The following is a 21,436-nucleotide window of genomic DNA, read 5'->3' on the forward strand; positions in this document are numbered from 1 at the left end:
GGGGGGAGGGGGGGGGCTATTTTTGATAGTTTCTGTTAAACCAAAAGAGTTCATTTATATTAATGGAAAGATTTATTTGTGAAGCTGCATATGAAGCATGGTGTGAAATATGGTCTTGAGGAAGGGAAAAATGCCAGATCAGATTTCTCAGAAGAGTGTGAAACAGTTTCTAAACCAGACTTCCTTGAAAGTTAGATAACACGGAGACTGGTCATGGAATTTGGAACATCTAATGCTTGGGTTCATCTCAGCTTGAGAGCAACTTAAGGCATCGTCCTCTAAGAGTAGGTTTATGAGAAGGTGAAATATTGAGTGGCCTCTGCCACCTCCTGTAAGAGAGGTGTCCACATAATAGTTCACAGTCTGTGGGTATGACTACATCAGTGTGTTAATTTGGATCAGGAACTCACTTCTTTTGCTTCTGTTTGCAGTCTGCAGTGGTTTTGGACCACATGGAGCAGATGAAACTAAGCTGGCAGATGCAAGTCCAGCTGCAGATAAGCAGCCAGTCCATGGGACCAGCCCATAGCTAGTCAGAAGTAAAAACAAAGCAAAAAACCTCTTGAAATGCGAATTATGTGAATGTCAGCTTCTCAGATCCAACAATAATAAAAATAATTCTTAAGAAATACTCCAAACACAGTGTCATGTTATAAGATATACCAGTTTGCAATAAGTATCCTTGGGCCACCAGTGACCCTGAACCTGCATGAGTACTGTTGGCTGCTGTGTGGACACAGGGTTTTGTTTTTGTCTGTGGTGGAGAGGTTGAGTGTTTTCCTTTGCCTTCTCTTCTAGTCCAGCTGGGGAGTGGGGAAAAGGCCAGAAAAATGATGGGAGAACTTTTTACCTGAGAGAGGCCATCAACTTCTGAATTTTATTTTGGTCCAAACCTACCTTCTGTAGCATGCTCAGAGGGTCTCACAAAGCACATCCTAGGAAGAATGGAAGGTTAGGCAAAAGATAGGCTTCGCAAAATAAAATGAGTAGTAGCAGTTTCAATTAGTATTATATGTGTCTTTAAAACTGCATTTTTTAATGATTCTGTTAATCTTAGGGTAAAGCAGGTAAGATTTTTCTATTTTAAAATATGATCATTTTTAATTTTTATATTAATTGTTTTATATTTTTATATTTCAATGAAAATTAGAAACAAACCCCATTGGCCCTGTTGACTTCTTCCTCCTTTTTGCTAATATGAAATTTTCATAACATGTTTTATTAAAAATGAAATATAGTTATCCTCTAGGAGGCCTTCTTTTGTGATATAAGCAAACTATACACAAAAATGTTTCTAAAATATTCTTAAAAATCCAGGTGTATTATTTAATGGAAGTTCACGTCTCTCCTTTTAGAACAGATAAGGAACATTAATATGTTATTCTCTAAAACCATCTGGTTATAATTTATATAGTAGCATCATTGCAGGGTCTTGCAAAAATACTTCACTGTAATAAGCAGTAAAGGGCAGCACTCAGCACAGAAAGGTGCGTGACGACTGAAGGAACTCTCAAAGCATCATGACATGGCAACATTTCTATGTCATTGTCTGCTATGCTATAAAGGGCCGATTCAATTCAACAGAGAAGTAATACTCGCAGGTCTAGCGAAAGTGTAACTAATACAGACTCTGCTGAGGAGTTACCATGCATTACTAATGAGACACATGCAGCCAGAAAGTTGCATGCAGCGCTTGCAAAGCTCCTGAAGCTGTATGTAGCTACCAAGCTTTCTTTTCCTTTTTTGCATTGCATTATTTTAAATAATGCATCCAACTATCTAACTTTTAAAGGATTTAAACACATTGTAGAAATACTAAGATGCCATCGTAATCAAAGCCGTTAATTTGGATAAATTTCCTATTACTAAGTTATACCGAAATGAATGTTGTGGGAAAGCTCAATTTAATGATACCGTGGAGTATATTCTTGCTTCATTCACTGCTGTCCTCTTTGCAAGGTAAGAACTTTATTCCATTTTTGTAGTAATACTAACTTTAAAAAAGATTTTTCTAAATATTTTAATAATACGGCTCCTTATTTTTCTATCATTATAAAGCATTTTTTTTGACCCTTGCTGGAATTCATAAATAAAAAAGTTTTTTAACACAGGTTAAAAAACTATATATCACTATTCTCTCTCACAGGTGTAGAAACTAAAATATAGCTCTTATTTTAAAAAAAAAAAAAAAATGTCTGAATTTGTTACAAAACCATTATTTAGGAACAAAATTTAAGTCTCAGCTTTCTTGACATTCTTGGCAGATGAGTAAGCATATAATGATTTTCAGCGGGGTATGATTTTGTTTGATCAGACTGCACCTGCAGTTTGTTTAAGCATTTTTAGAATGCTAGGGTAAATAATCGCACTTCTGGTTATAGAAGCGATCTATTTTCTTTGTAATGCAAATGGATCTTGTAGATAGTTTTCTTGCAGCAATTATAAAGATTCTAAGGCGATATGAGAAAGAAGGGGGTTGGTCTGGTTGGTTGGTTTGGTTTTTTTTAAAGCATGGACTCTAGAGCATTTTAAGTGGATTGCAATTGAGTTTTACAAGTTACATTCAGAAAATGATTACAGGTAACCACCCTAGAAGTTTGATTCTGGAAAGCTCTGAGCACCTCTTGTATTTTATCAGTTTTGTTCTGAGCCTCTGAAGAACTATGAACTCTTTGCTCTTTTTCATGGTAGCATGTACCAGAGCTGGGACCATGGAAACTCGCAGGTGGTGAGCACTTGAGAGAATCAAACTCTCACGAAGGAAAGCATGTAGTGCTACATCCCTTGGGAAAAGAAAAAGATTGTGTAAAGATGTTCTGGAAAACTTAGGATCATTCATAAGAACAAAATCCAATCGTGTTGTTTTAAACTTGACAAACTGTTGTTTGCCAAGTGCAGAGTGAGGCTGTAGAAGAAACATTTAACTTGATGACTTTTTAATCTACAGGATCTTATTGCAAGCTTTCTCTTTTGAAAAGAACTACAAGGTAAGTTTTTATTCCTTATTTGTCAAGTCTTACAAACAGCACAAGAATGAATAAGTGTGATGCAGTGCAAGTTAGAAAGTAAAATATAGCCTTGAATTTGATATGTAAAATGTCATGTACATGTACGTTGGATGTAAAACACTCTAAATTTTCAAAGAATTTGCATGGGTCCTCTGCTTGAAAAACCGAGGTCCTTATGAAAAAATGATACTTTTATGGTCTTGAGAAAGCTTAGAGGAATAATGGAATGAAACCAGGATGAGATCATGATTTCATGAGATTAGTGGAAAAATACATTAAATGAGTATCCTTCTACAGTTTTAATTACATGATAAAATCCTAGCTGCTATTTGAAGCACAGAAAAGTAAGTGCTATACAGCATTAAGATAAACATTTTCAATACAAGTTTTCATGTAGAAGCTGAAATCCAAACAAAACCCAAACTAGGGAATGTTCCTGATCCCATTGAATTAAATGGGAACTATGCCATCAATTTCAATGGAAGCATCCAGTCGGATGTAGCTTCGGATGTCTAATGACCTCTAATACATCTAGCGAACACACATGCACGTCAGATGATACGCCAACTTGGACTGTTGATAAAACTAAGTATGTTTTATAGTTTGATGCCCTTGTTTCTAAACTTAATAACAAATTTAAGTCAGCTGGAGAGTCATCTCTTGCTATTAAAAGTACCATCACAGTATATTCAAATAACACTTGGGGGAACTTGCAGCCACTCCCACACAGAGTCAAGTAAATACGAAGCCGCTTTACAATTTTGTATCCTGTCATGTAAGCCTGTTTTGCCTATTTACGTCTCCCCCACAAGCTCCAGGTACCTCTCTGTCCAAGCAGAGATCAGAGTGCTGCCCAATTCTGTAAAATGAGACCACGAAAAGAAAAAAAAGAAAAAAAAAATCACGTTTTTAAATGTTAACCCAAGAAAGACCTCTTTGATAAAGTGATAGTAATCAGAGAGAAACACTTTTCTCTGGGGAGCTGCTTATTCAGGTTGCTCCAGGGACCTTTGATTATACAAGATCCTTTTTGTTTTCTTCCAGAAATGATTTTAATGCAACTCGACAGAAAAGGGATCTCGTAACAGCCGAGGTAGGTTATACCTCCAAAAGCGGGAGGGAGGGGAACCCCTCCCCGCTTTTCTGCTCCAGGCCTTTGCCGTCCTTACAAAGGAGCCTTTGTGGGGAGAAGGGCCGGTAACAGGAGGACAGTGAGGAGGAGGAGCAGCTATTCCCTACCTGCTCTCCCCCAGCCTGAGCCCGTGGCCTCATGCCTTCATCACTCTCAGCAAAGCGCCTGGTGGGCGACCCACCCTGACGAGCCGACTGACGCACACCATGGGAAATAAAACCGTGACGCCTCTGTCTTTTGTGAGGGCAAAAGACAGAGAGCCCCAGAAAGCTGTTAGCATTTGGTGAGAGGCACAATGGCGGCGCCGCCGGCAAAGCTCCCTCCCACACATGGTGCGGTGCTGGTTCCATCTTGGCCCTGGTTCCCACTGCTCCGGCCCACCGCTGCCTCAATGCTGCATACCGGCAATGTTGCACTGAAATTTAATAGTGAACAGGGGGATCTCGTTCCCCCGCTGGTACACATCTCAGGCTACAAAGCTCAAGCAAGGGTTATAATCCCGCTCAATGGGGGCAGGCAGGAAGACCAAGGCGGTCCCTCCTCAGGGTCTTGAGGGGAGCCAGCAGCTGAACCACAGATGATTTTCTCCGAGTCCCTTTGAGATCTACATGCCTCCTGACCGAGGCAGAAGGTAGCTGGCGTGAAACACTGTGCTAAGGTGAATCGAGCCTCTGAGGGAAACGGGCCCTCGGGACTGACGATGTCCCAGGAGGGCCTTCCGCAGGAAACTGCTGTCGCAGCCGACAATCTACCTCCCCGAAATAACGCAAAGGCCAAAAGCTGCTTTCCTGAGGAGGATGGCTCAGATTAACCATCAGGGGAAATGGAAATGGATCTTGTTGTGCAGGGAGGCAAAGGATCCTCTCCAGCTAGCGACGGGCCATGGGGACCGGGAATAGTTTTGGTGAGGGGGCCTTCCCCCGCATGGTGATTTGATGAAGTCCATTTCAGGTTGATTTTAGAGAGATTGTGCTACTTGGATGCATCCCACAAAGTATTTCCAGTTGGAAAAGGGAAGTTTTTATGTCACTGTACCAGGCATTAGTGAGACTTAACCTAACCTGTTCCTTGTGCAGTGCTGTTCACTTTGAGATCCATGAGTTCAAACTCCAGACATGGAGAATGACTGGCGGCAGGAGGAAAGAAAGAAATTAGCTTACAAGCGAAGACTTGAACAATTTGTTTTGCTTATTTGTGCAGCTGAAGACTGGGGTATATGTCTGTGGGGAGCACAGAAGGGTAACTTTTCTCATAGAACATCAGAGAGGGAATAAATAAAAAACACAGGAAGAACAGCTATTTAAGCAAAAGGGCCAAGCTTTATAAAACAAAAGGATTTAAACTGGACATGAATAAATGTAAGAGGGAAATATGTAACTACCCAGCACTTCACCCTGGTAAACTTTCCAATTAGACTAGTGGGGGCAAAAACCCCAGAGTGCTTTCAGCCTGGAATGGGATCAGTTCTTGGAAGGCATGATGCGACGTGACAAGCTGCAGTAGCAGAACGCTGGGTCAGATCCAGGGCTTCCTTACAGTCTGATGCTCCCCAGTTCCTAAACAAGATAGGAAGCAGATCAGGCAGATCTGCCTCCTCTTTTGTTTGGGATGAACTGAAATGCAATTCTGAAGGATCTCAAGGAGGACGTGAAATCCATTGCAGCTGGAGTGGCCACAGTGGGATGATTGGGGTGCAGCACAGAGCATGAGTTAGGGGAGAGGATGAAATAGAGGGATATCGCATCTTCGAGCTCTGCAACTATTGGTATTTGACCAAAGTGAAAAGGGCAGGAGTGGTCTCTGTCCCCTCACTCTTCCTTCCAAATGTAAATGCAAAACTTCCCAGGTGGAGCGCCGCTTGTTCTTTGGCACTGGAGGGCATGGAGAGGAGGCCAGCGGTGATCCCACAGTGCAGCTGTATCCTTCCTCATCCCCCCAAAAGCCGTGCTTCTCCTCCCCATGGTGCTGGTTGCTGCAGTCACTGCCTGCCCCCCGGCCCAGGCTCCCAATCCCTCCTGCAGCGCCTGCGGCTGTGCCATGTGCTGGCTGAGTTGCAAATTACTCTTCTATATTAAAAGTCCCAACCCAATGTTAGGCTGCAAGGCCTCAGGCTCACATTGGCTCGTTTGTAAAGCACAAATACCCTGATTTTGCTTTTACGTTTCTCTAACAGGTTCAAGCTGCCTCTCCTCCGTCGTACCTTCATAGGGCCTTGATGCGGAGTGTGCCAGGAGGTCAGTGCCATAGTCCTCACCTGCAAGAGGAGAGATGGTCCTGAAAATGCTGCCTTCCTACCAGCCCTCCTGTGTTACCATGGGTTGCGGAAGCCCTCCTCATTATGTCCCCTACAAAACCCTGCCCTGTCTCATTTTTTTGTTTTATCCCTGTTAAATCATGGAAAATTCCTGTTAAAATTGTACTTTCAAAATAATGCCTTACAACCAAATCTGAACAGCTAACTAAGCCAATCCTTTGATTTTTTTTAAAGTTTAGTTCCATTGCAATTTTTCTTTTCTGCCACTTTTTCTGGCCTTGGCAGAGGATGTAAGTATGTCTGAGCGGCGTGTAACTGGTTGCACGAAGGGTCAGGGGTGCTCAGGCAATGAGCATGCAGCTGCTCCTGGAGGGTTTTAAGCATTTTACAAACACGTAAAGCAGGTCCAAGTTACAGAAGTTGTTTTGCAGAAAAGTTCATTGTATGCAACCGAACTTTGGTATCCTTCTTGGAAAATACATATGCCTGGGTAGGCGCTTTCTGCTGTGTTTTTCCATGTAAATGAATATATGTAATATTACAGCTCACAATTCTAACAACAACAAAGAAGTTTTCCACATTAGTGCTGTTCTATAAACAGTATTTTCTGCTTTGTCGGTATTTTCAGAGTATCTGTGTATATTTGGAAAGCAATTCTTAAATGGAAAAAATTCAAAACTAAGCATGGAAAGGAGTTTTCACAGTGAAGGCTGATGTTCTTAATCATTGGCAGCTTCTGTGTGTGCTTTACTGTAAAGGTCCCATTTTGGTCCCATTTAATGTCACTAGCAGCTTTACCATGGCTTCATTGGGAGTGGAAGGGCCTGTTTATTTAATTTACTTCCTGCTTTTTGCAATGCTTTTTTAATCTCCATCAGCAAGATTGTAAGCGTTTGTATCTAGGGTTTTAATCCTCTGCCAAGAAGGAAAGCAACTATCTGCAAAACCTGATGAAATTTTGCTTTGGGACTACCTTTCTTCTCCACTTGGGGGGAACAATGATTTAGACCCAATTGGAAACAACTACTAATTATAACATAAAACAAGTCATTCCCATGGAATCTTAAGTCTCTGACTCTAGTCACCTCTTAAGCAGAAATAACCTACTAACTGATGTTGTTTAGCATGGGTGGAAGGTTATTTATAATTGGTTTTGACTCTGTAAATTATATATTCTAGACTGTTCATAAGCTGAATGTACCCTTTGCTGTAATGCTTAGGAGGGAGGAGCTGAACATATGTATAAATTGTGCTGAATTTAGTCAATTAGAATAATCCGTGTCCTGTGTATTTCAAGATCAGCAGGACTGGGATTTGGTTTCTTTACATGGGAACTTGACCTTTTGTTTGCTGGGAGGAGGTTGACCTTTTGCTCCTTTGTTAGTTTACAAGTCTCAAACCAAATGAGAGAGAACCTTGCTTCTCTTTTAACCAAGGAACACGAAGGATAAAATTAAGTAAATGTTAAAAACTGGAGGTTGCTGTTGGTTAATTTTCTTAGCTAATATAGCTGCTTATGATTTAACAATAAACAGATTTAATGTGGATCTCTCAGCCTGTTTGCAAAATACCGTGTCTACTAAAAGGCTGCTATGCTTGCTTACAGGTTCATGTCCTCAGGAGTGCCTTAATGGAGCAGCCTGCACAGAGGCAGGTGACTGTGACTGTCAGTTATTTCAGGCTCAAGGAAGCAGGTGCCAAATTGGTAAGTTTTGGGCCAGAAGAGTCAAGTTTCGGCTTCAAGTGAGATTTAAGGTGCAGGTTTTTAAAACAATGCTGTTAACAGCATGTTTGTGATTCCTCTGTAGGACTGTCATTCCACTAGTAGCCAAGAGGATTAAAATGATATGCGTTAGGGATATATATAGAGCAACATCAAAAAATACATTTTAGCACTTGGACTGTAATGATACGTAGATACCATAACAGATAGATCACTGTCTAGTACATCAGTAGCTAGCCAGCTTTTTTATAGTTAGCTGAACAACCAAAAAGTCGCTGTATTTTTCTAACAAACAGTGACTTATTGCAATGCACAAGTTTCTGGAATCTGCTGTGTGAAGGGATCAACAAGAATTGTCTTCCAGGATCTGCAGTAGATCTAAATCCCTTGCCTCTACTTATAATTAAAATGTATCCACTGAAGCAAATTAAAAACCTACGATGATGGCATGTGACTAAAACCGCAGCCTAAAGATTAAAAAAAATGTACTGACTTTGTTTAAAGTTGAAGAAATGAGGTTATCTTTTGTCCTTGCTATGTATTTCCTTTATAAGCTCTTATTTCCTTTCTGAGCTCTTACTTCTGTGACACCTGTTAATTTTTTATTACTGTGCTTGTTGTAAACTCAGTCTGTTCTCTCCAGTACCTAACACTGGTAAGGACCGAGATGGGATTTGCAAATCGTGGGGACAGTATCATTTTGAAACATTTGATGGCATCTACTACTACTTCCCAGGAAATTGCTCCTATATTTTTGCAAAAGACTGCAGCACCCCAGAACCCCAGTACACTGTTTGGGTAAGTATGTGAGCATATGGTAGAAATAACACACTGAGTATTCCTCTATTACAGGACTTATTTTTCATCATAAGTAAAATAAATAGAAAGATAATAAATGGATCAAACTGTCGCATCGCTTGCTTAAATATAACACTATGCTGCTGGAAAATGTCTAAGCCTATGTGCAGCAACTCAAAACACTGATGAAATGATAATCAACAGTCAGTATATTAAAAATAGTATTTCTTACTCCCCCTATCCTAAAACGGATCTCCGATCTCTCCTTTCTGGGAGCAAAAGTGGGTCTTAAAGCAGAGCTTGGAAACTTCAATAAACTTTAGCTGTCAGATTGTAAAAAAACCTGAGTTGCTGAGTAAAGTGCAAACAGCTTTCACCTGCCTGATAGCTGGGCACCCGAGTGTACTGGGCCCTGATTCACAGCCATCGGCATGCTACGGGGAGCTGCCTCCCTGGCCCACAGAAACCTCTGTCCCCTCTGGGGATTTGCGCTCTAATTTTGGATTACCTCTATGTCATGGAGAGAAGATTAACAGCTCAAAAGCCTTTATCCTAACCTATATATGGAAGGCACTCTTTTTAGTAATTTCCTCAAATTGCTGAGTATCCATGGTTAACGACTTTGGCTCAGGGAGACTTCAAACCTATACCCTCTTTGAAGGAAGATGCCCTATTTATACCTATTTATTGGTTATTGTGGGGAGAGGATATGAGCTCATTATATTACTTTTTACACAATGGTTGGGATTTGGTGCTGATTGGGCAGGGGAGAGAGGACAAGAGGGGTCCTAATTCTGAGCCCTCGTGGTCACAGTGCTCGCAGGGGCAAGGGCAGATCTAGATGCTGATTTCTGCTCCAAGGATTAGTTTTTATTTATAAACACATGACCTCCTCTCCCCGCAGATGATAGCATCTAGTGAAGATAAATCTGCCATTAAAACTGCCATTTCTATTCACTCAGGTTATAGACAGATGCTATTACATCTGCCTTCCACAATTTCATTTTAATTCTTTGGATTCTGTGTGCAGCTATGATCTTTTAGTTTTCAGAAAATGCTGCAGCAAAGCCCAAGATTATATTAAAATCTAGAATCACTACTTCCAGTTGGATTCCAGTTGCTCTGGAAAGAGAGAAACTACCATTCAATTGCTGGAACAAATGTCACGTTTTGCTAAAAACTGAAAATGCTTACTCAGAAAATTAATAAGTACTGTCACTACAGTCTGGGCAATGGAGAGCCAAAAACCTTGCCAAATCCTCACATTATGGTCTTTTGGGCTTTAATAATCCACCTCTAGAGGAGAAGACAACACAAGAATTATTTTGATTTTCCTTGATTGTTTTTCTGTCTTGGGCCAGGTTTACATAGAAACCATCTGTCAATATTAGTAACATTTATGATGTCTTTAATTATGATTTTCTTTATACATGTAAAAGCTCTAATGCTTTTCCTGGTTTGGTTTATTTCACTCAGAGAAACAGTAACTGGTTTTTACTTCCAGGATTAACTGTCAGTTTAGGAAGATTAATTCGAGTATGTGTTAGCACTCTATGTGTTTACCAACAGATCTTTTCTACAAAAACGGTAGCTCTAGTTACTTTTACGCCTCCATTACTATGTTGGCAAAATGTTTCCCAGTTACTAATCTATTTAGCTTCACAGCACTGTCAAGTAAACTGGTAATGCAACTCCCATCCTTCTCAGAGAATGGTGATGCACACAGTCATAAGAGTCATATTTGAGCTATGTAAACTCTGTCTACATTTTAATTCAGGTAGTGATAGGTATCTAAGATTTACAACACATTCCTCTGTCTCCTCAGTGGTGTTTAAAATCAGCTCACATGCTTTTAAAGCACCATAGTCTAGGGCATCCCACACATTTGGGTGGCTCAGCCCCCACTGAGATTAATGAAAGTTGTTGAAGTTTTGCTCAAGCCCTTGGAGTAGGTATGTGCTTAAAACTCACTTAGACTATGGGAATGTAATTCAAAATTGTGTAGTAGTTAATTGGTTAGAGCATATACACAGAAAGTTGGAGACCTATATCCCTATCATCAGTCAGAATAAATCTGAACCCACAGTTTTCAAGTCTTGAAAGCACGCCCTGGCCAATGAAAGCTGTGTGGTCTCTGGGGAAAAGGGCCTTCCTGCAGGAGTCGTGCTCTGCCTCGCCGAAGGCTGGGAATGCAAAGGAAGTCTGACTTCAGGGTAGCCTCCTTTTTGCCAAACTATAAAAAGGAAGAGTGCTGTCTTATCATGCCTGTTCCAAGGTCTGATTACACATTTTATTATGTGAGATCTACTTCACTGCCATAAAACTGTAGACATGCTGAGATAGGAGTTGCGTGGTTTTAATTTCTGGAAGCATGCATCTGAGATCTGTTTAACACCTCTCTCTAGTAGTGGGCAGTCAGGGAAGTCACACATTGCCAATATCTGAGACACGGTTTTGCAAATCTCTCTCTGGCTGACTGAAACTTGTATGTCCCTTGCTGTGTTCAAACTAGGGAAGCTGATACGCGATTTGAACCAATACCCTGGCTGACTATGCTATATGTGCATAATGGGGAGAGACAGATTTCAGAAAAGCCTGCCCTTCTCCATTAGCAGGGCTGGAAAGCCAGTGTGAAACAGGTTTTAACAGATCCACATATGTTAGATGCCTGCAGTAATCCATGGGAACACTCCAAAATCTTAACAAATCCTTAGTGGTTCAGGAAGGCATGTTGTAGTTCAGCTGGTGTCACTCTCAGCTGGCATCGAGAATGCTGGTACTACTCTGAGGTTTTGTATTGGTTTGTAGTCCCCTCTTGTAGATCAGACCTCTAGAAACAGAGCAATAGGGGTGTCTCCTCAGTGCAAATAACAAGCTCCTACGTTGGCAGTTATAAGCTAGCTCATTACAGTGTCTCTGAAGTTCATCTACATAAAATACTTGAGTATTTAATCCAGTATTTAAAACAGTGTCTTGTGATGCTTTGTGCTATTAAACAGTTGCTCTATTTGTACTTCTCAGTAGTATTGGGTAGCCTGAACTTCTAGTTTTGCATATCTTTGTAAATGTGACTTTTCTATGTTCTAATTCTAATAGTACTTATTTGTAAAGCTCTTTCAGTGACTGGTGCATAGAAATGTAAAATACCATATATGAGTTTATGAAAAATTGCATGAAATTATTGAGAACAAACATTTATTCTTATCGTGTGTGTATTTTTCCCCTCTAAGGTTCATAACAGTCCTCACTGTTACGGTTCGGTATATACTTGTCAGAGGTCTATCAGCTTATTTTTTTCAAACCAAGAAGAAATAATTATTTCAGGACATGAAGTAAGAAAAGAAGGAATGAGGTAAGTGTTCTAATGTGGGTTTTAACATTTTATTGCAAAAAGATAGTGTGGAGTTTGGGAAATTGATGCTTTTTACACCAGCCAGAGAAAATAATTTGATACATATCTTTATTGATCCCGCACTGTTCTGTACGGGGGCTGATAGAGCTCTAGTGTGAGCAGATGTAATGGTGCTGATGTAATACCTGAGTGAGGATAGCATACACTCCCTGCACGAACCTTGTGTTCAACTTCTCAGCTGTAATCCAATGATTACCTATCCCTACTTTGTATAGACAAAGTCTACATCTTTGTATAGACAAAGTCTGTGTCAGACAATTCTAGCTAATCCTTGGTGCATCCTGATACCACTTTGAACAAGGTAGTCATTATTTATTCTTGGTAGCTATACTTAACGTAAGACATAATCTTCTAGACAAGTCTGAATTGGTTGAATCAAAGATCTTAAGTCCCCTTTGTCCCTTTGGGGCAAAAAGTCTGCAAAACACCTCTAAAGTATATCAAACTCCCAAATTTACCAGTTGTTTTTTAATAAGTAGAAAGATGAGTGCAAGGCTATCATAAGTATCTTTTACTGGTTGATAAAGTACAGAAAATTTCAAAGAGTTGTTAAGGTGTTCTTGCCATCCCCTTTGATGTAATGCTATAGCCATTAGCATCTGAGAATAATAGCTACAGTGATGCTGTTCATCCCCACAGAAGCAACTTTGGAAGATTAGGTTTAGATCCGTGCTGCAGTATTATTGTCCTGTGGTCTTGGCCAAAGGAGGAAAATACACAGTATTGTGGTCAATAGGATTTGCTGTACTGTAAGTTCCTCCATTTGCAGATGTTTAACCCAGTGAGGATCCTTTGCCCAGAAGGGCTGCTGGTGCTCATAGTGTCACATAGCTCCTCGCACAATGCAGCATGCTCATGAAGTCACATATTCCTCAACGTGCCCATGCTGGGCTTTGAAAATGAAGATTCATTATTCTTTCAAGCTTATAATTGGTACAATTGATAGGTGCATACAGCAGAAAAGCATTCATTTTTGTTGGTCGATATAGAGAAGTAAACAGAAGAAAAGATAGTAAAAACATGACGAAGAATTGAATGGAAGTGACTGTATACATCTGGGAAAAAGGGTTTAGTGAGCTAAAAGGTGATGTTTTATGTGGTATTTTTCTACCACTAACCTCATCTCATCTGAGATCTTTGAAGCAGACTGGGTTTTTTTCCAGATTAATGTTGCCTCAGACAGTTGGAAATGCTTTCCTTGAGAGACTGGCTGACTATATTCTGGTGAAGACTACCTTTGGCTTTTCTCTTGCTTGGGATGGAAACTCTGGTATTTATATTAAGCTGACAGAAGATCATAAGGGAAAACCTTGTGGCCTCTGTGGGAATTTTAATGGCAATAAATATGATGACCTGATACCGCAAAATAGTAAGTAAATAGCTTAGAAATACACCCTTACCTTGTGAGAACAGCTTCCATGTTCACTTTAAATGTAATACTGTAAAAAGGCAGAGTCTTGTTTCAATTATTTCAGTAGAAAATAGAGTATCTGCTCTACTTTTCCTCATCATTAAAGATGCAAAGGGAAAAGGTCCCAGTTCAAGAAAGTATTTCTATGTATGTTTAAGCCTTTTCTTGCTCAGCAAAGCACCTGGGGTATGTTTATCTTTTAGCTGATGAAAGTGCCTTCAAATAAAAAATAAATAAACAAATGCTTGTGGTTTTCTTCCTGTTTAAGGATGGAGGGAGAAGGAGAGAAGAGCCAAAATATTAGTATTTGGAAAAAGCACCATCTCCAGTCATTTGTTTATGTGCGCATCATAAAAATGCTAGTTGAAATATGTAAATTTCAAAACTGTTGCCAGGGAGTTCTTTGTATCTGGGGCCTCTGACTACCCTGTAGGATGAGGAGCTGCTCAATGCTGTGTCTGAGGCAGAGATGACTTGCTAAGCTGGCAGAATATTCTGTAGTCTATGTAGGCAATACTCTACAGGGACTTTTGTCCTACTTGCAACTAATGTGAAAAAAAAAAAAGAACAAGCTTGAGAATATGAGGAATATTTTTCTCAGTCTCTGATAAAAGCAAGGATAGGACTGTTACTGTTACCATTAATTGCTGAGAGAATCTAGTCCCATGGCCCTGCATATTCTTAAGTCACAAAAGTTATCTTGCTGTAACCTTTTTCCCCTCCTTTGTTTTTCTCCATTTTTTATGGTTGATAGCAGAGCTTTCTGACTTTCTAAGTGAACCTACCTTTGTATAGTTTTTAAAAATTTGCTCAATATAAATTTCTCATACCTCTTCTGCCATGAGAGTAATAAGTTCCCTGTTTCATGCATTAACTTCTACACACTAGAGTATAGTATGTTTAATAACTAGTTAAAACTGGTGATCTGTATTAATGGAGAAAAATGGAGTTTGGAGGAGATAATGAATTCACACAATCTCTAAAAAATAGTAATTTCAGTATCTTTAAATGTATTATTTGTTATAAAAGACTTCCAGCTCTTAGCTTTCTTCATTTCCAGAGCTACATTTCTTCACCATCATAATTTCTTCTAGCATTTTTCTTTATCAGAAATGTTAGTATTATTGTAGTGTACAATTGAGAGAGCTATGAATCATTTTAACCTTGAACCAGCTGTATAACATGGTGTCTTGACTCTGTGCAAATACAAAGCACAAAGTTCTGGTATCTTCACAAGAATAGACTGCTAATTCAAGTTACTTCTAAGCAGCAACATTTTTCTAAGTGTTTCCAAATCCTATAAATCATTTGGGATGACGTTTTATCTCCCCCAGCTAAACTGCTTCCCCCAAGAGTGTAAGGGAAGCTCTTACATCTATCCTGAGTCTTCCAGAGTCTGAATGCTCTCTATTTGCAATGCCCCAAATAAGTAAGTTGCTGAGAGGCATGTAATACTCCTTTTCAAAGCACAGTTTAAAAACAAACTCCTTTTCTGTTTCCTTATCTTCATCTTTAATGGCATCTTTGTATTGCTTTAATATACAAGGCTGTATCTGTGTATAGAACTGTTTCAAGGACAGTGATTTTATTTTGTGGCATTTTTTGAGGACTTAGAAATTTTTTTCAAGCCATGTCGAAATCTAAATAAAATATTTTTAATGTTTTTGCAGAAGCAGAGTTATGTCAACAGGTTTACCTCTAAATCAAAGCCCAGCTTTTTATGTTTGGGAAGGGTTTTCTGCATAAAGAACTATTCTGTCAGAGAGGGAGAAATGTTTTAAGTCTCCCTGGCTCTTAAGTAAAATAGACTGGTGGTTAGGATCTTATCTTTGTTTATTTGTGGAGATCGAAGTACAAATATCTGATTAGTGTGCTTTGGGGCTTTCCACATTGCAGAGTGTCAAATTTTGTACATCTTGTGCTAGAAGAAGATAGATTAAGTTTTGGATAGTACAGCTCTGTGGAAAAAACTGTAGCTAATTTCATTTCAATACCCTATCTCCTAACCATGCATAGGTATAGATAACCGTAGCATAGGTACCAATTACTGTGAAGTTCTTCAAGGTGGAGGCAATATACCCTTTTTAACAGACTTAAGAACATGTAATATTTAGTTCTTGCTGCAAAAGTATGGAAATTCTGGGTCTGTTTCTTTAGTGCCAACCTTCTTGTATGTTCGTGTATCTTCCTCAGCCTGTTGCCATGACTTCCAGTCATTCATCTCGTTCATTAATTCTCCCATGCTCATGCTGTCAGGAAAGCTGGGCATGTAGTGGTGTGTTTGTTGTAGGGCTTTTCTGCAGCAAGGGAAAAGGAGGGAGATAATAGTGCTAGCTGACCTTTGTGAAACATGATGAAAACCTTAAATTGTTTTAGAGAAATGTATTTTTTCTTAAGTATTCAATGCATGTCCTTATTTGTATATTTGTTATAAAATTGTCGGTGATTGCACTTAAAAAAATCCCAACCAACACCTTGTCATATATTTTTTTAATCTTGTAATTTAAATGTAATATAAAATACTAACAGAAATTAAAAAAGAAAAATAACATTTTTTTATACCACCCATACTCTGAACATACCTGTAACTGAAGTAACGAACACATTGAAAAACTACCAGAAATTTCCAAACTGTCTTTTGTGTTTGTGTTGACATTTTTTTTTCCTGGATGCTCTTCCAATGTTTTCATGCAGTCCGTGAACGTACAGAAGACATTGCTGAATTTGCAAATAGCTGGGCTGTGCAAACCTCAGATGACATAGCTTGTGTACCTACTGCCTCAGATTTTTCCAGTCCTTGCTCAACTGATGCAGAATCCACTGAGGTAAATTAATCCTATTTTTTATATATATATTCTTAATCTTCACTGCCTAGTGATAGTACAAGAAGCTAGCAATATACACCATGTTGAAAAAAGCCTTAAATGCACTGAGGCTTTGAGGAAGGAAAGATTCAGATCAGGACTGTTGCTAGGGAATGTCTGAAGATCTTCAGATGTTTAGCTTGAAAGTACAAAGGCTCAGATAGGATGTGCCAAGTGGCATGGGTCTGCTGGCAGAGCTCTTCATTGCTGCATTAAATTGGGTTCAGTTTCCAGTCCTGGCATCATTATTTTGGAAACTGTGAAATACTGCAGAAATAACATGCTCAGCTCCTGCATTGACACAAAATGCTTTTTCTGTCATTTCAGTTTAGAAGCAGCATGCAATCAAGCCAGCCTAGGCAGAGAGGACAAATTTTAGGAAGAATAATAAAGGAAACATAATAATAAATTGAGACTGTGAGAATCTCAAATTTTAATGGGGGTATAAAGGACCCTAGATTAGGGAAACAAAGCTAAAAAGAATTATGCTTGTTCAGAAAGTATTTGCTAACTGTCATTTACTGATTCTCCTTAATGCACAGGACATATTCTTCAAGTGCCAAATATTCCTACAGTTTCCTTTTCTCAGCTGTCATGAAAGCATAGATCCGTATTCTTATATTTCTAGCTGTATGAATGATCTTTGCAGGTAAGACTAGAGTTCTTATGTATTTATTTTTGACGCATGAAACGGATGCTCACTCTTTCGTTTGAGACCAGAACTGAGCAGCATTGAGTGAAGTTAGGAGGAACCAAGTTCAAAGTGAAAGAGATGGGGTTCCTCAGTGGGTGATTTAGTGTGGAAGCAAAGGGCACAGAACCAGCCTGCCAAGGGATATTTTGATTGCTAAAGGTTTACATGGATTCAAGGAAATACTAGACAAATACATGGAAGAGAAATCCATGGAGAATTGCTAACGACAAAAGAGGAGCTGCTAATCACAAAAAACCTGAAACCTGTATCTGGAGGTCCTGAATCAAAAATACATGGAGATGATACTAAGGGGAAATATCAATGATACTGGAGGAGCTGGACCATTTGTCTGACACAGTTGGACTGTTTTTATGAGCAACCACTACGGTTCAAATTAGTGGAATTTTTCAAAATTGTTTTATTTATGTAAATTTAGAGTTGTCAAAAGAAATTCAACTCCCATTGGCTTTGGTGGGAGTTACACGCCCTCAGCTGTTGGCATTATACGCAACCTGGTATTTTTCCTTGGCTCTCCAGACTCCTGTTTAGTTCTTGTCATTCAAGTTAAACTGGTGCTCCAGAGTGTAATTGAATAGATGACTGAGCAGTGTACCACTTCCTTTTTAGTAGGGTTTTTAAATCAAGAGGTAATTGTCATAAATAGCAGGATTTTTACCAGATACTATTATGGCCTTCCCAGAGTATCATCAATTTAATAAAAAACATACAGAAAGGATCAGAAGACTAAAAGTAAGAATCACTCAGTATAATCCAATACAACTTGCTAGTTCATTTTTGATGAATTTTTAGTTTTCTGCTTTACCGTAAAGTCAGGATGGAAGAATTTGTGTTTGTAGGTAAATCTCCAAAGTGTGCTTCCTGAAGTTTATGATCTGTACATTGATTTCGCTCAGAGAAGAGATGAGTTGCCTCTGTGTGGTCTCTTTTAACTCAGGAGTTTATTGTGACTTTTTCTCAGCAAAAGAAGAATAATGAAAAGCAAATTTTCAAAAGTAATGTTGAATCAGTGCCATGGTGTTAAGGTGGATTTGATTTTTGTCAACATGAATATGTGTGTTGATGTGAATTATGTGAACGTAAAAACCTTGAAGGAAGTTTCTGTGTCTCAGAACCTCATTAATTTAGGCTTATTTTGTTTATAAAAGAGACCTCTCTTCTTGTGGCTTAGTGTCAATTTATGAAGTTTTTTGTGGGGCCATAGTGTATGCCAAGTATTCTTTCTATTAAGACCCATTTAATTGGATTAGATAAAGAGAGCTGGAGAGGCTCTGATCACTGTAACAAAGAGTATAGTGGTGTTTGACTTGATAACAGATGTGTTGAAAGCAGAATACAAACACAATATAATATATTCTTAAGACCATTAATTTTGGAAGCATGATCTTGTGTGCTGAAAGACAAACTCAGCTGGTCTGTCACAGATATGCTTATAATAGAAACGTCATGTTACGATTAGTTCATTTTGGCATCAAGTCCTCCACAGTGAGTGATGGGAGTTGTTGGACTTTCACAGTAACAAAAGGTTGGTGGTATCTTGCCTTATGTGACTTACATCTGAATAAAATTTGAGCTTACCTAAACACTGATGAATGTCTCTACTTGATCTTGGCAAAAGCGCACTGTAAAGCTTCTTCTGTATAGACTTAAGGCAGAGATAATGTCTTTGCCCAAGGTCGTGCTGTAAATCCCTGAGCCTGTCTACAATATTCAGTGGATGATGCTTCTGGCGCCGAGCACTTCAGCACAAGGTCAGGAGTCCACCAACAGGGTTCTTCTCACCTAAGTTCAAGGACTGATAGGCAATGGGAAACTTGAACTTGTTACTTGTACCAGAATGTCTTTTATCAGTCTAGGTCAGAGTTTCCACGTCATGCAGGAGGGAGAGGGCCTGAGAGATGGATCTTGAGACTGTTGAGTTGTCCATCATCCTCAAGACAAGGTCATGTTTCTCTTTCACCATAAGCAGCATTTATCTTTTTTGTAATAAATTAGTAGTTTTGTTCATCGTGGCAGTACTAAAATGAAGTAACTTTTTGTGGGATCAAATGATAAAAACACAACAGTGTATTCAGTATAGCTCGTTCCTTTTCATCGTATTTTCACTGTGTGCCATTATGACTGAGTGGTGTCAGCCACATGTGAAGTATCCTGTATAGTGTCCCATGGCAGAGATTCGTGGATGAGATTTGAGTTCCTTGATTACTCTCTTGTTTTGTCGTTTCAGGGTGGATGATGATGAAACATACTGCCGGGCAGTGACAGAGTATGCTAGAGCATGCTCTCACGCTGGGTCCCCGGTGCGGGACTGGAGAGATGACTTTCCTGCCTGTAGTAAGACTCTTTAATAAAGCATACTATGTGACCTTTGAGATACCCCATGTATTCATTTCAAATAATTCCATCTCGACAACGTTTGTCACTATAGGACTCAAACCTGATACTGAAGTAGATCAGCCAGCTTCACTACTGCTGGCGAACAATGAAGTCAATGACTTGCTAGAGGAATGTTTTAATTCCATTGTGATCTGATCTAGATCCATGCAAAATTCATGTTTCTTCAGATTGCTTGAAACGTCACGTGTGCTGATCATATTCTAGGACAAAGAACAAACATCTGTGGAGATCTGATGTTGCTCCTCTTCCCAGATGACCTTTCAGCCTCTACTGGCCCTATAACAGAATTAGTACAGTTAATTCAGCTCCTTCTAGTTAGCACCACCACCCATCAATTGCAGTTCAGTCTCATGCACAAGACTTTGAACTAGCTGAGATACGTTCCCCTGTCACAGAAACTATAGCTTCTTTTGGAGGGGTGATGTAAGATTTTGGTAAAGAGGGACTTAAATACCGATGAGAGATTCACCACAGTTAATCAGTTAAAACCTCTCCAAACAATCCATTGTACCTGATCTGAATAATTACCTATACCAGAAGCACTGCACAAATATGTTGAACGTACCATGTATTTTTTCTAGCTGAGAAGTGTGAAGACAGCTTTGTACACCGTGACTGCATCAGTTGTTGTCCACCAACCTGCACATTTGAAAAAGATTGTCTTGGCAGCAACCTACACTGCTTAGACGGCTGTTACTGTCCAGATGGTAAGTACTGTCAATTTTATATGAAAAAATATGTGTAAAGCTAATATCCAACATCATGATAAAGTTGTCTAAATAGACTGTGCTTAAAGTTAAAGCTTGAAAGTATGAATATTGTACTTGAAATTATGAATATTGTACTTGAAAGTATGAATATTGTAAATTCTGCTCTAATTGTTGTTATTCTCACTGTGATTCTTCCTTTTATTGTGTTCTAAAGATTTCTCTAGAATACAAAGGTGGCTCAGAATGAAATATCAGTTAAAATCTGGAGCCATCACTAATGATTGCTACAATAAGATATTGCATAGATTTAATCCACTTTATTGGAATTATTCCAAAGTCTATTGAGGTTTTGTTTAAACAGAATGTGTCTTATGCTCTGTACAAGAAAACAAACTTCCTGAGACCTGTACTCAATAAAAATTAGGGATTGGACTATGAACAGTCCTGTTCTAGAAGGACCGAAGATTATGTGATCTCAGAATCTTTTCATTTTTGAGTCTGTACAGTTTTACATACTTAAGGCAGACGTTTTTCATAAAGCAACTATTCAGAGTGACAACTGCTTTGAGAGAGCTTCACTGTTCATCACTTTGAGCTCTCTGCACTCGCTGGACTATTCTTTTTGCTGGTCTCTGGTTAAGACTGGTGAGATCACCTTCTGGCAAATTTGAATGTTTAAGTCAGATGGGGGAAAAGCAGTGATCTGGAGTTGGTTAATTTGTTTTTTATCTCATTTATTAACTTCCCTCCCAATAGGCCTCATTATGGAAAATGGAACTTGTATCTCTGTGTCGAATTGTCCTTGTATTTATCATGCAACTGCCTTCCCTGTAGGCTCAAAAATTGAACAAGAATGTAGCAACTGGTATGTAAAAGCCTCACGTCTGTGTTTCCTCTCTCTGTGACTGCTGCCCATAGTTAGTTTAACATCATAGTCACACTTACATTGTAAAGAATGGTTAGTATCTATGTTTTACATTCTGGGCCCTCTGTGACACTAAAATATGCAGGCTAT

The 21,436-nt window shown here is 39.2% G+C and overlaps 1 protein-coding gene across 1 annotated transcript in view; it reads left to right on the top strand.

Moving 5' to 3' along the window:
- Positions 1-1,907: 1,907 nt before the first annotated feature.
- Positions 1,908-21,436, top strand: part of OTOGL (otogelin-like) — a 96,216-nt gene continuing 76,687 nt past the window's right edge. Inside the window, 13 exon segments of the mRNA XM_009574441.1 lie at positions 1,908-1,959; positions 2,948-2,987; positions 4,053-4,101; positions 6,314-6,374; positions 8,001-8,099; positions 8,761-8,915; positions 12,146-12,267; positions 13,491-13,696; positions 16,433-16,563; positions 17,145-17,251; positions 19,542-19,648; positions 20,293-20,418; positions 21,178-21,286. Coding sequence (XP_009572736.1) covers positions 1,908-1,959; positions 2,948-2,987; positions 4,053-4,101; positions 6,314-6,374; positions 8,001-8,099; positions 8,761-8,915; positions 12,146-12,267; positions 13,491-13,696; positions 16,433-16,563; positions 17,145-17,251; positions 19,542-19,648; positions 20,293-20,418; positions 21,178-21,286 — 1,364 coding nt within the window.

Source organism: Fulmarus glacialis, unplaced genomic scaffold (assembly GCF_000690835.1).
Source record: "Fulmarus glacialis isolate BGI_N327 unplaced genomic scaffold, ASM69083v1 scaffold15120, whole genome shotgun sequence".
Taxonomy (NCBI): Eukaryota; Metazoa; Chordata; class Aves; order Procellariiformes; family Procellariidae; genus Fulmarus; species Fulmarus glacialis.